The sequence below is a fragment of the Pteropus alecto genome, unplaced genomic scaffold, assembly GCF_000325575.1.
Source record: "Pteropus alecto unplaced genomic scaffold, ASM32557v1 scaffold14, whole genome shotgun sequence".
NCBI classification, from domain to species: Eukaryota; Metazoa; Chordata; class Mammalia; order Chiroptera; family Pteropodidae; genus Pteropus; species Pteropus alecto.
Window position 1 is genome coordinate 9,124,719 of NW_006436810.1, and position 14,257 is coordinate 9,138,975.

Here is a 14,257-nt window from a genome sequence, read left to right on the forward strand (position 1 = left end):
TTTCGCAATCATCCAGAAGCCAGATTTTCACAGTAGTTATGAATAATTATCACCTCTGTGTACAAATATTTTTTTTGGTACCATTTAGGATTATCTAAGTGCTGATTCCTGCAAGAGAAGAGCTGCAACTTTCCTTTTATTTGGAGTATCTTTATTTTTCTATAATTTTAAAACGATAGAAAAGAAGCAAGAATAAGAAATGATAATGACAGCAATTACTGATATCTATTGAATGTTTACTCTGCTGGCACTACTGTCCGCGTTTTACATACACTAACTAAATCACCGCAACAGCACTGGGATGCAGGCACTATCATTTCTCTAGTTTCATGATGAGGAAACTGAGGCTCAGAGAAGTAAAACTGGGCAAGGTCACGTCGGAGATATCCTTAGCTATTGTTATGGCCCAATCATCTTCCAGTAGAGAGAGAATGGGCAGCTCCCTGACTTCAGTCTTTACAGTGAATTCAACATCAAATATTCAGTGGAGGTGGGGAAAACTTTATCTTTGTATAATATAAATTAATATTTTTAAAAATTCATGGATTTGACTTAAATTTCATCACTTTGTATATGCCACAGAACGTATTTTTCTTTTTTCTAAAAAGCAAGAGGGCAGAGTGGGAAAGGATTTGGGGCCCGCTGGGGTCTGACGCAGCCTTCCCCATGCCCTTGACTTTTATCGTACATATATTTGAGCTAGTTTGCCGAAGGTCAGTCTCCTAGACCCACATCATCTTTGTTTCCCTGCAATGCCCAGCCTCGTCCTCGTCATCAAAGAAAAATTGCTAAGGGAATGAGAATGACTGTCACCCTATAGCAGCTTTGACAGCCCTTAAATGTGCCTGTAAGTATATTCAATGGCACATGTGTGAACCATATTTTGCTTTACCTGGATCAGAAAGTTCTGTTTTTGATAAGATGCCTCCATAGTCTTTAAATTGGTTCATTTTCTTCTGAACGTTTTCACTCTCAGGAAAGACTTGCAGAGGCTTATGTTTAAAGATAATATTGAGCTGACATAGTAGTCAGTGATATTGAATTAGATGTAGGAAATAATAATACGAAGCCCTGTCCTTGCTCTGTTTTTCTAGCTAATTTGTGGCACTGGGTCAACGAGGCATGCGGCCGCCTAAGTGAAAACAAGGTAAATTTAAAAGTCTTAAGTGCCTGCTTAAAGGCCTTTTAACAATTAGGCTGATGTAGTTATTAGTCAAATATTGCGCCCCATTTGCGTAAGGGGAATCTCTTTGAGAGTTGGAACCTCGAATCCCAGGATCGATCCCCACAGAATAACCCACAGCTCAGGTCAGTGCTCATCCTAAATGCTGCTTCCCATGATTGTATTCCTTTTCTGTCACCCCTGGGTATGTGTATTAATCATATTATTTTTTTAGTGCCAATCTTGATTGCTTACTACAGATTCCTAGTAGGAAGGAGCTTCCACTTTTCTTTACTTCGTAGTTATTTTGGTAACTTTTAATTTTGATATAATTTCAAAATTATAGAAAAGCAGTGAGAATAGTACAGAGAACTTCCACATACCGTATTTTCAGGGCCAGCAATTGTTTACACTTTATCACATCGCTTTATTATCTGCTCTCTCTATACGTGTGCATATGTGTATGTATGTTTTTTTTTCTTGAACCATTTTAGAGCGAATGGCAGGCACTGTGTTCCTTTACCCTTAAATATGTCACTGCGAATTTCTTGAGAACATGCACATTCTCTTACATAACCATATAGTTCATTTATCAAAATCAAGAAATTTAATAGTGGTACGATACTATAATCCAATCCACAGTTGATATTAAAATTTCATTTATTATCCCACTATGTCCTTTACACTTATTTTTGTAGGTATAAAACATATAAATTTTAACCTATAAACTCACACTGACTTCTCCAGTTCCAATCCCAACACCACATTCTAGTCTGTCTCTGTTCTGTATTTGAGTTGTCTTTTCTCCAACAGTGTGAAATCTGCCTCCTATTATTTTCAATATATTTACTCATTTACTCAATTCCAGAATACATAGAAAGGAGTTTCAGAATTACTAAACCACATCACAGCAAGAAACAAATCTACTAACTGGAGTTCAGTATTTTAGAGTTTTGTTTTGTTTTGTTTTGTTTTAATTTAGATTGAGAGCAGATAGTCAAAATTCTGTGTTCTAAAATTAGTTGGGCGAGCCCTTCCCCTCTCTTCAGTGCGAGTGTGCTGTTCACAGGAAATGCAGGTAGATTCGTTCCTCTCTGCTTGTCTTCCATCTCAGGGTTCTTCCCCACTCGGTAATTTTCAATAACGCGGAGTGCCAGAGTGAGTGCGACATCTGTCCTTGTTATGGTGGAAATAATTGCTGTAACCACCATTTTCAGCAGTGTTTAGCAAAACCAGGTCCTAGTAACTGGGTATTAATGCTTCTGCCTTCTGAATTTCAACCAGCATGAGGCCTCAGGCAACAATTTTAGCTGCGGTCATACGGAAGCCTCTCGTCAGCGCGAACTACGTGACGGCGTCTTACTGCTGACCCTGGAGGAGAAGATGTTTTCTGATGATACTTGCTGTCCGGTGGGCGGTGGTGTCTGCGGGGGCGCGTGTGCGGGCAGTGGTCCCTGTGCAGCCGGAGAAGATGTTGGGATGCTCACGTCTGTCAGCGAGGTCGAGGAGGACCCCTTCAAGCAGATGCCCATGGAGGACGAGTATGTGGACAGGCCCTCCCAGACCCCAGACGCTTTACTCTTCCTCGCTCAGCCTAGCAGCAAATCCACACCCCCTTTCTCCGAGCCCCTGGAGGTGGGGGAGAATGACAGTTTAAGCCAGTGCTTCACGGGGACAGAGAACCTGGCGGATTCCGAAAGCTGTCACTTGGCCGAGATCCCGTGCGGGACTGATTGGATCCCCATGTCCTCTGAGAAGTACTTGCAGAAGGAAGTGGAGGGCAGTAATTGCCCGCACTGGGCAGCCTCCAGCGCAGCAGATGGCTGCGCGGGCTGTGGGAACCCTCCTGCGGAGGGCCAGGAGCCCCTTACGGGTTCCCCAAAAAGTGGACCCTTGCCCCACTGCGCCTATGGCGTGGGCCTTCCGCCTGAAGAAGCGGCGGATGGGGCGGAAGGTGGAGGCCAGCCCGCGCGTGGGGCTGATGTAAGGCCGCCCAGCTCCAGCAGGGGAGGCCCTGGGTCTGGAAGCCCCTCCAGTGACCAGCCACCTGCATCTGGTAAGTGACTCTCCCCGGGTCTCTCCCTCCTGAGCAAAAAGGCCTGTGTGGGGTGCAGTGTTTGGAGGCAAGTGTCACAGACTATTTTGGGAAAAGCAAAGCCAACAGGGAAAATTCAGCTCCAGCGTTTTCTCCCGCTAAGCTTCTTTACAGGTTGGGTTTTGATTCAGTCCACAAGCTGGGTTTGGGGATTGTGCCCGCTGCCCTGGGACTTTATCCTCTACCTCTGGGGCTTTCTCTTCATTTATAGGTCCCTTTTGTGTTCAGGCTTCTCTGTGATGGGATTAGACCTCACATTCAGCATCGACCCCCTGAAGACCAAGTATTGACTTTGGGACTGGGCGGCTTCTAGGCATTCTCTCAGATTTCTGGTTTTTGTTTCTTTTAAAGCAACCTATGCCTCAAATCACCGCCCCCCCCTAAAGTTTTTAGAAATTTTAGAAGAACAAACAAAATTGTTTAGTTAATCCTTCATTAATTAATATTGAAAGTAGCTTGTCTATACTAAATTAATGATGCGGTAAAGTATCCTTTAATGCTTGATATGAGAAACGCCTTCTATAACCGCTGCATATAACATAGCTATGGAACTGGGAAGATAATTTTACAATTTAAAGTCATTATAGAGATTTATCATTGCACCACTGCTTAAGCATGAATAGCCTACCGATTATAATAGTAAAACTTTTTTCCGGTGGGGTGAAACACCCTCAGTTTATTATGTGGTTACAAGGAACTGTGATGCCGATGGGGAAGGCTTCCCCTGGGGATTACCTTCTGGTTGTGTGTGTGTGTGTGTGTGTGTGTGTGTGTGTGTGTGTGTGTGTGTAGGGGGGTTGGAGGGCTAGGGATCGTGGAAAATCTCCTGAAAGCTATAGATACTCCCTCCAGAAAAATGAGGCTTTATACAATTTCAGGGACTTAACAGAAAAGAAAGAAAAAGAAAGAAAGAAAAGAAAGAGAAAAAAAAAAGAAAGAAAGAAAGAAAGGAAGAAAGAAAAGAAAAAGAAAAAAGAAAGGAAAAGAAAATAAAGAAACCCATGCACGGGCCCTCCATCCTGGGGATGCTTTTCTTTTTCTTTCCCGCCTCCTTCCTTAGACTGCAGATGGTGCTCACAGCTGGACTTTGCATCATTTCATAGCCCGAGGTAGCTAGATCCCAGATCCTAACCTCAGAGATGGTGTGCCCGGGCTGATAATGGCTCCTGGCTTATTTGCTAGAACAGTGTACTTTAATCTGTTTTCTAAGCTTCGTGGTTTTGCTGAGACTACACGAATTCACTGATGTGTAAATTCTATAATATCAGTTCTCAGTCAAAGTGAAAGGAGGAGATACGTTTGGAGATATATTTCAAAGAACTGATGTATGTTTCCTTCAGAAGACTTCAACATTTTTTAAAAAAGATTTTAAGGAATTTCCATGACTGAAAGTTTAGCTCTCTAGTTTTATTTCTCTTTAGCAGTTAATTTCTTCTCATCGGTCACGGAGACTCACAGGACTGTAGTTTTTCAGGCTGAGAGGGGTGTGGGGAGGCAGAAGCTCATCGTGGCAGAGGCTAGGTCTCGGTAACACTGCCAGGGGCAGACCAGTTTTTCAATTGGTGACACCAGGAAGGTGACGTTTGCCACTGTGTAAAAATCATCAGCAGTTCTTGGAAGAATAGCGTTTGGCCACGTTGAAGGAGATATTTTTTCCTTTAGGTGTCGTGAAACCCAGCACAGAGTCAAAACAGTGCCCTAGTCTGTATTTCATTATCTTTTATTTCTCCAGCACTAAACATCTAGGCATGAAGGTAAGACCAAAAAAATATATATATATGTCATCAACTAAGTGGTGTGAGTTTGCAGAAAGTTTACATTGCTTTTTCTGTCTTGTCTGGTGCTCGGCCATGCAAAACATTTGTACAGAGCCAGCGAGGGGGCCAAATTCACCTTCGCCTGAGGAGAAGCAGCAGCCAGACTGATTTTTGAGACTGTGCTGTTTTCTCCATAAGTACTTCTACATGAACAGGCTTTCTGTTTTCTGGTCAAAATAGCGCTTTCTCATTATTGCTTTTTAAAAAAGTGTCATAATTTATGTTCTATAATGCATGAAAGAGGACAGAGCTTGGGTGAAAGATAAGAAGGGGGCCTGAGTTTATTTCATCTCCTAAAATCTATTGTGCTCTCAGGCCTTTGGGAAGTGGATATTTTTATTGGGTGTTGGAGATTTATATATTTTTAAAACTTATGAACCAAACCACGTGGTTTCTAGAGAAATGACAATAATTGGGCACTTCCTCAGTAGAAAAGAGTACCTCCTTGGCACCCAGCATCCTTTTGAAGAGAATGATGGTTCTTCGGACACCTCCACAGGTCTATCTTTTAAAAATAATACCCAACATTAAGGTTATTTTAGCAATGTTATTATAACTCTTAAATAACAGTGAGAATTGGTAGCAAAGACCAGTGAAGGGGAAAAACATACTTTTGGTTATGTCTTAAATAACCATGTCTTAATTTATTATCTTGATGACATGACAGTGGTTACCTTGGTTACAAGCCCTTTAGCCTGGGGTTTGGAGAACTCTCACATTAAATATTCATGTTAAGGCAACTCTGTCTAGAAAATTATTTCATGTGAAAGAGAAAACAACTGCCTATAGTGAATATGTCTACAGTTCGCCAGTGATTTGCTTTTGACTCCTAACATCACTCAGTTGGTTCAGCCACTTCTGAGCTGGAGAGATTTGTTTATTTACAGGGCCCATAACGATTCTTAATGAACACCAGCTATGTATTCGTTTTTCTATCGAATCTTTATTGAGGGTCCACGGACCCATGGAGACTTGGAGAAGCTTGGAAAACAAGTAGGGATTGAGGTCAAGGAGTGGACAACACCAGAAGAATCAATAACTTGAGAAGACGAGGCCTTCCACTGCCCGCCTCTCTCTAACCTGCGGTCTGTCATTCCCCTTCACTCACCCATCTAAGCTTTGGCCGATGTCAGCCCTTTCAGCAGACCTAATGCTTTCCTACTTTTGCATGGTAATGCGCTTCTCCTAGGGCGAGCCACCCCGTCTACATTGTCCCCTTTTCCAGAATGCCTAGTTCTTCCTGTCCATCAAGTCTCAGCTCAAATGCTGCTTCCTGAACCAGGGCACTGTTCCCTTCTGTGCCCTTGGCAGCCCTTCACAATTTGTCCTGGAGTTTTCTCGCTGAGCCTGGCACCTCACACCTTTATCAACACCCCATGTCTACGCAGCCATGGCAATCAGGAATTTCCATGACCTTCTCCACACCTGATCTTTCTAGTCTCTCCCAAGGCGGCTTAGTCACAGTATGTTAAGTGAAGAGGTGTTTATAAGTTCATTCATTTATCCTTTCATTCATCCAGTCATGAAGAACAGAAACCAGAGCCCCCATTTGTTCCCCAACTCACTGTCAGCTCCTACTTCTTCAGTCTATTCTGGGGAGCAGGGGGCCAGTCATGAGATAGAAGAGCTGGCACTGGTTGTCCTGGGCAGACCTAGATGTCCCGGGTAGAGGAGCAGAGATGCCAGAAGCAAAGCTGAGCTAGTCCCTCCAAGTGGCACCGATTGCCAAGGCTGACGCCTGGCAACCAAGGGCGCTGGAGGATGAAGGGCACCTGCCCGACCCCCCTCCTTTTCCTCCTTGGGTCCCACCCTCTCTTGCAGTGACTACCCTTGATCATCCGCTTCCATCCTGAAAGGATAGATATAGATTTTCCTATCCCAATTATTTCCCCTCTTCCTCCCCTCCCCCTGAGCGATGGCCAGTCCTCTGTTTCTAACTTTCTTCTCTCTCCTGTTGAAGTTCCATCCACTAACTTGTATTTCCCTCTTAGCTAAGTATCGTAAGGTCAGGCATTAGCTCATTGACTATAAGTTAAAAATATTTTATAATTTGGTTATTTAGAAATAATATTCAGCCTTCATTGGTGCTAAAAGTCAATGCAGTTATTTCAAAATATTTGAAAAATATGTTCACTGCGTAATTTAGTCCTGCTTGCCTTTTCTCTGTTCTAATGGGGCTCCTTTTGCAAGGGTCTCACTCATAAGCCATTCTAAGTCATTTTCAAGCATGATTCAGAATGGAACTGTTAAAAGCTGCTTCCCTTCCCTTATCAGATACTCAGTTTCTTCCAAAGGCCTAAAACAGAGCTTGCATTTCCATAAAAAGGAAAACCATGTGAGCAGCATATGGGTTAAATATAAATTCAGTTTTTAAGAAATTCCAAAAGCACCCAATGTAGTCTGGATAGTTTGAGTGTATTTGTGTATATTTTTAGTTCTCTTCCTTGGAAGAATATCTACATGACAATTGGGTGATGTTGTTTGCTATCGTTCTTGTGATTTAATATTCATATGTTATGCATTTTAAACAAAATAATCAACTTTTGAGAACAGAAGTGTGCATTACCTTGCTTAAAAATGTGAATTCTGCCAGAGATCGAGTTCTTAAAATGAAACTGCTCCTCTCTGCCCCAAAAATAGAGATTCCATGTAGCTGCTGTGTAAAGCACGGACTTAGCCAAGTATAACCATTTTTCTGATCATGACGGGCCACTTCATTTGTTCATTGTTCCTGTTGACTTAGATACTATTTTTAACTCTCTCAAGTTGCCTGAACATTTTTCTAGTTAAGTCACATTAAATATTCATGTTAAGGCAGCTAACTTATTTTAAAAGTTAGAAACTCTTCAAAATTTCTAATTTATTAAACAGCCTCATGTCGCCCTGGCTCTCGAATCCTTCTTTTGGGACACCTTCAGGTCCATGCCTGTCAGTCGCCTTGTGTTCAGAGACGAGTCGAACTGTTTTGACAGCCTGATGACCTGACCGTGAAGCCTGTCGTGGAAACCACTGTCCCACGGTCCTTATGCTGGTGCCAGTGAGACTGGTGTCATTCGTTTACTGTGTGTTGGAGAATCTTCAGGGTGCCACAGACTAAGGGCAAACATAGCCTGAGAGAGTTGGCTGCTCTGGCTGAGCAAGGGGCAGTGCCTAGGCCAGGCCTAGAAGATTCCACGGGAAAGGACCCGAGGGTCTGGGCAGTAGGCGACGGCTACCTTGGCCTTCGAGCCCCGTCTTCTGCCAGTTGTCTCAAGAAGTTACTATTTTCACTATCACCGATTCTTTTGTGAGGAAAGCTCTTTCTTTCACATGCTTCCGATCTCATCTTTTTTTGCAAGAGAAATAAAGTTTTAAAAAGTGCCCAGGGCAGCTTTACAAGGGAAAGCTGCGAGAAAGGCAGCTGAGGAGAGTAAGAAAGACGGGAGCGAGGGCCTCTTGCTTTGTACTCTGAGAGAATCTATGGGCTAAAACTTCAGGCCTTCGTAAGGCCTTTTGGATAAGCCTCATCCACACCATCCTTCCCTTTTCATGTCCCCCCTTACCAACCACCAACAGAGGGGTCCCCCCTAGCAGCAGAGCATCCTGGGGCTTCCTTGGCACTCAGTGGGAAGAAGTTACTCCTTCGGGGGCACGTATCCGCTGCAGAAACCACGGCAACCATGCTGGACCAGGGCCCCATAGCACCCACCTGGGAGGCAGCTCGCTGGCACGGTGACCTGCTGATTGGCCAGCCCAGCGCCTTGCCCTCTCAGGTCAGCTCAAGTAACCCTGCAAAACCTTTCTTTTCTGAAAGGTAGAAAGCAAATTTTAAGGAATTATTGCTTTTAAACAAGGACAATTCAGGACCGAGGGATATTTATAGGACAAGGATATTAGCAACTCCTTGTAAACCTTGATCTATCCTAGTGCTACATTCAACTGGCAGCCGACTTGCATGACGAGAAATGAGACTGAGGGGTGCAGTGTAGAATAATACAGATGAGTGTTCACGCCAGAGACAGAATGATGGGTTGTTTCCGCAAAGAAAAAAAAAGTGGGTTAGATTTCTAGAAGAAAATGTCCTTTCAGTCTTCAAGACATGTCGAGATCCTCCAGCAAGACAAGGATGGGAGGATAGCATCGCTGCCCAGTGCGTTTGCTGAGTCTCTGTCTTGCTTGGTTCCATGAGCGCTAATGCCACCTTCTGGGAGTAGCAATGCCATCACTGCACCTGTGACTAGCTCTTTGCTGTTTCCCAAGCGTTGTCAAATCCACCGTGTCGTGTGACCCTCATGCCGTCCTGCCGAGTGTTCATGCATTCCTTCATTCATTCGTTTGACATTTATCATGTGCCTGCTCAGTGTGGCTGCACCCTGAAAAATTGATGCTCATATCATAAACGAGCAGACTGAGGTCTGGAGAGTTGTTAGGTGGTTTGTCTCAAATTTGACAGCTAGTGGGGGCTGTGCCTGGGCAAGACCAGAGACCTTTCAGAGACCTCTCCCCAACACCCCGTCTCTTGCCCTCCTGTACTCAGGCAGCCACTGAAACCACTGTCCCTTTACTTACCAGTTACGTACCTTCTGTTCTTCAAAGACCAAGACACCAGGATGACTCTGGCATTATTAGATTACTTTCAGGCGAGTCTGCATTATGACAAGCCGTGAAAAAAGAAGGCTGTTTTCATCCTTGAAGCAATGTCAGTCAGGAGAGGGGGAAAAAAGCAGCAAACCAGAAATGCTCACATGCAAAATACCTGCGAGCTGTTGTTTACAACGCAGCCAGCCTGGCACAGAAAAAGCTCTCCATGAATTCTGGATTCAGGGGGTTGTTTCTAGTCCTGTTGTTACTGTTATGGGAGCACCATCTTAATTTACCTTCAATTAGTCCATAGATTGGCCCACATTCTCCCTTCCCTCTGTCAAGTAAGCTGACCAAAGCTCACAGCACACCGATTACTCGTGACTAATGGGGTCACTAGAAACCCAGGCCTTCCTGCTCCCACTCATCACGCTTACTAGATCCAGCTGTCATTCAAATCATTTAAAAGATGAGGTGGATAAGCATGAGAATTGTTTTCGTGAAAACTGTTAGATACTTCAGGACAATTCAAAAAATGAGTTGCTAAAATTTTTGCTGTTAAGGAGCATGAGACAACAATGGACCGAGGGACGAAAACTCGAGAAGGATCCCGCATGTAGACTCCTTGGGAAGTGACTTTAAAGAAACCAAAACTAGAGACCGTGGGCAAACCCCTAAAGGTATAATCGATACAGTCAGTAGACCTTTTCCCAAAGGGACAGGCCTCAGTTCTACATCAGAAAGTTTGTGTTGAAAGTTTTGCAGCAATGACAGGTGGCTTGAGCATCAGGGAAACATCATAGGATCCATATTTTAAGAGCATTGGTGGGTAGCCTCTGCAGCTGTGTCTTACCGAATATTTATCAATGGAGAAAGTTAGATTGGCAAACACTTCTGCAATATTGAAACATGTCCAAGTTATGTTACCTCCGAAAAGAGTGACACTGAATTAGAGCATTGGTGTGGGGAGGGGGACCCAGAGCAACACACCTAAGAGCAGCCTGCCACTCGGGACTAGCTATGTAATTTCCAGAGCCCAGTGAAAAATGAAAATATGAGGTCCCTTGTGCAAAAATTAGTAAGAAGTTCAAGGTGATGAGAGCTGAGTATTAAACCAAGTGTGGGGCCCTTCTGAACATAGGGATCCATGTGTCGACACAGGTCACACACCCATGGCTCTGCTGCCACTCATCATTATTGGCAAATCAGGGCTTGTCAAAGAAGTTTAGTCTGTACCAGTTTACTAAAGTAACTGTACTAGCTACTTTCACAAAAGCCAGCATAGGTGGAATGGACTTGAACTTGATCAGAGGTTGTTTTTGTACTTTCGATAAAGAAGACTGTTTGAGAATCTCATTCTTTCTAGGTAACTTTTCTTTACATCCTGTCAGGAATTTAATAACCTTGTTTTTGTCCTCTCCCCATTGTGCCTGCCCATCCCCCACCAAGAATAATATTCTTGATCCAATCTGTGAATCAGAGTATTCTGAAATGTTTAAATATATCTCTTAGGCAAAAGAGTTCAAGTTCCATTTTGGAAAAAAAAAAAGAAAACGAGAATATAGATCCTATAGGAGAGACAAAGATATTGTTTGCCATGAGGCAATGCCATGGAATGAAACTCTTAAGATGAAAATTTTAACACAAAATCTTGGGTTTTTACCTGAATTCAGACAAACTGAAGATTCAGGCATGAAAGAAGATAAACAATAGTGGATTCATGATAATGATTTGTTGGAAAGTAAAATTAAATAATAGGGAAATCACATATACCATGACATAAACAGATAAATCTCAATATGAACAGGATGAAGAAGACGTGAGATAAATTCCAAACCGCACATCAATCACGCAGTGGCTTGGGAGGCCCTCTGTGTAGCTTTACATTATATTAAAGAACCAGCAGTCAATGATGTAATAATAGAAAAGAACTAGACTGAGAAAATCATACTTCCAAGCCACTTCAAGTTACTGATTCTTATTGAATATGATATAGTTTCAATTAGAATGGAATGTTGATGGTATATACCTATTGGCTTTGGTTTCTCACTTTGACTTTTTCCGTTAACTAAACTAGTGGTCCCCCAACTGGGAGGACTTCTGTGTTGCCATGCTCACTTTGCTGCTGCCACAGCAGAAGCTCTTATCAGCCTTTGGTCAGTATAGTTGCTGAGTTACTTGAAAAAGTCATTTAGAAGTTCCTATCTTAAACGTTTTTTTTTTTTAACAAAACACATAGCTTACATGCACACATGGATGATTTTTTAGTATAGAGCCATGTGTATTGGCTGATGATAATTTCCTGAGCCTTTTTTACATGAACCACGCCACCTGAATTCCTAGTTTCTATTTCTTTCATGTGGAAAGAGAACTTATAGACATTTGCAAAACAAATATGAGTCCTTATGGACTTTTAATGTTTTTTGTTTTCTTTTTTCAAGAGTTGCCTTTCCCATACTACCTCAGCAGTTAAGCAGTTTCTTGAGATATATATATATATATAGATAGATAGATAGATAGATATAAATATATCTATCTATCTATCTATCTATCTATCTATAGAGATATAGATATATCTATATCTAGCTATCTATAGAGATATATATAGATATATCTATATCTATCTATCTATCTATATATTTTGTTTTGCATTTAGAGACTCATTTTTAATTAGATTTCCTAATGAGTTCAGCTGGTAAAAACAGACTCAAGAACTGACTCGGTAACTGTTGGGAGCAGAAAGGCAAAGACATGCTAGAGAGTAGATCCCTGGCTTAGAGTTCGCTGTATGAGCACCTGTCAGTATATTTGAGAGGGAATGGAGAACGTGGATGTCAGTCTGGCTAGTTGGTGAATGGAAATACTCACTGGCCTCCCTCATGTTGTTTTTTTTGGGGGGGGGATTATTAGGCAAATAAATCCCCCCACTACTCCTCTTGGAATATACCCTGCGCAGCTGCCTAAGGGAGAAATAGCTTGAGTCATAAATCTTCCTATGTGACTTTCGATTTGTTGCTCAATTTGAAACCCTGTGTTTCCATGGGCCACTGTGCCTCAGTCCCTGCTTCTCTGCAGGTTCCCAGGGGGTGGAGGGAAGGCTCCCCAAAAGAACGCCCTGTATTCTGTTGGTATTTTAGTCCAAAGCATGCCTTCCAAATTCGGAGAAAATCTTTTATGTGGAGTGGCGACAGAAAGTTTTATTTGTATAAATTATTATTAAGCTTTGTGACAATAAAGAAGGAAAAAGATGAGGAAGTGCATGGTGAGGGACCATTTCGATGTTTGCCTCCCCTGGTCAGATTGAAAGGTTCTGTTTGTGATGCTGAGCGTTGGGGTTGGGGGGGGGGGCATTTCTGTATCTGCTTGGTTTGTGGCATTAATTTTCAATTTTCACTTGGGATATTTCTAGATATTTCAGTCTTTAACACAGAAGAATAATAAGAGGTAGCTGGTTTCCTAACTTTTGTTGAACCTCCTATTTGTTTTTCGAAAGACGCATTCGTTAAAGACTGGCAAAATCTAGTCACCCAGGAAGAAGAGATGATAGAACCAACCCTCTAGGGACAAAACACCCCTCAGGGTTAAGGATGAAAGAGTGATTTATAGGATTGATATATATATATATTTTCCCCTCTCCATTTTAGCCTTATGAATCTCTTTTTTTCCCAGGAGTAAAAAAAAAAGAAAATGTTAAGGAAATTGGTTAACTTCTGCTAAGCACGAACCTGGGTGGCCCCACGGCCCTCCAGAGCTGAGCTGTTAGGGACTTCCATGGAGGGTGGGAGGCGTAAAGCCACCAGGGGTGACAGAGGCCTCAGACGAGAGTCTGGTCTACAGGAGGCTGGGCTGAGGTGGGCTCCAAGGCCCTGTCAGGTAACAACCTTCCCTCCAGCCTTGATACATTTGACCATAGCCGGGGGCATTGGCTGTTTGCTGCATATGGATCACACGCGCGCGCACAGACACTTTGCAGCCTCTAAATCTTGTCTGTGAGTCCACAGTCTGGGCGCGCTCCTGCCTGTATCTCCAGAGTCCCATGTAGCAAACGACAAAACTCGAGCACGGCCCATGGGTTTCCTTCTCTTTTCTTGTCTTCTCGTCTCTGATTGCTCTCATGTCTTCTCTTCTTTCTCTCTCCTTCCTTCCTCGGCCTGAGTCCGGGAGAGAGGACAAATGAAGGGAGTCTTGGGTGTGCCCGATGCGTTGGAGGAGCCTTGTCTGGGAGGAGGGGCCGCCTTGGCCCCTCGATTCATTGGGGAACTTTCCTCTCACATGACCCAGTTCTTCACCACGAATCGCTGACTCACCCTCTGCGTGTTCTCTCTTCCTCTCCCCTGTAGGAAATGTGACTGGAAACAGTAACTCCACGTTTATTTCCAGCGGGCAGGTGATGAATTTCAAGGGCGACATCATCGTGGTCTACGTCAGTCAGAACTCGCAGGAGGGCCCCGCGGGGCCCGGCGGCGGCGGCGCGGGGGAGCCGGTGGGCCGCCCGGTGCAAGAGGAGAGCCCGCTGCGCTGCGACTCGTTTGCGGGCCTCGGGCCCCGCTTCCCGGACACGTGCGGCGCCCCCGACCCGGACAAGGCCTCGCGGCCGGTGCAGGAGCAGGGGGAGGCCGAGGC

General features: G+C 43.7%; 1 protein-coding gene across 1 annotated transcript in view; it reads left to right on the forward strand.

The window, feature by feature from the left end:
* TNFRSF11A (TNF receptor superfamily member 11a) overlaps nucleotides 1–14,257 on the forward strand; it is a gene marked incomplete at its 5' end in the record, with an annotated part of 48,893 nt that overhangs the window by 33,996 nt on the left and 640 nt on the right. Inside the window, 3 exons of the mRNA XM_025048124.1 lie at nucleotides 1,095–1,147; nucleotides 2,447–3,218; nucleotides 13,975–14,255. Coding sequence (XP_024903892.1) covers nucleotides 1,095–1,147; nucleotides 2,447–3,218; nucleotides 13,975–14,255 — 1,106 coding nt within the window. The remainder of the gene's footprint in view (nucleotides 1–1,094; nucleotides 1,148–2,446; nucleotides 3,219–13,974; nucleotides 14,256–14,257) is intronic.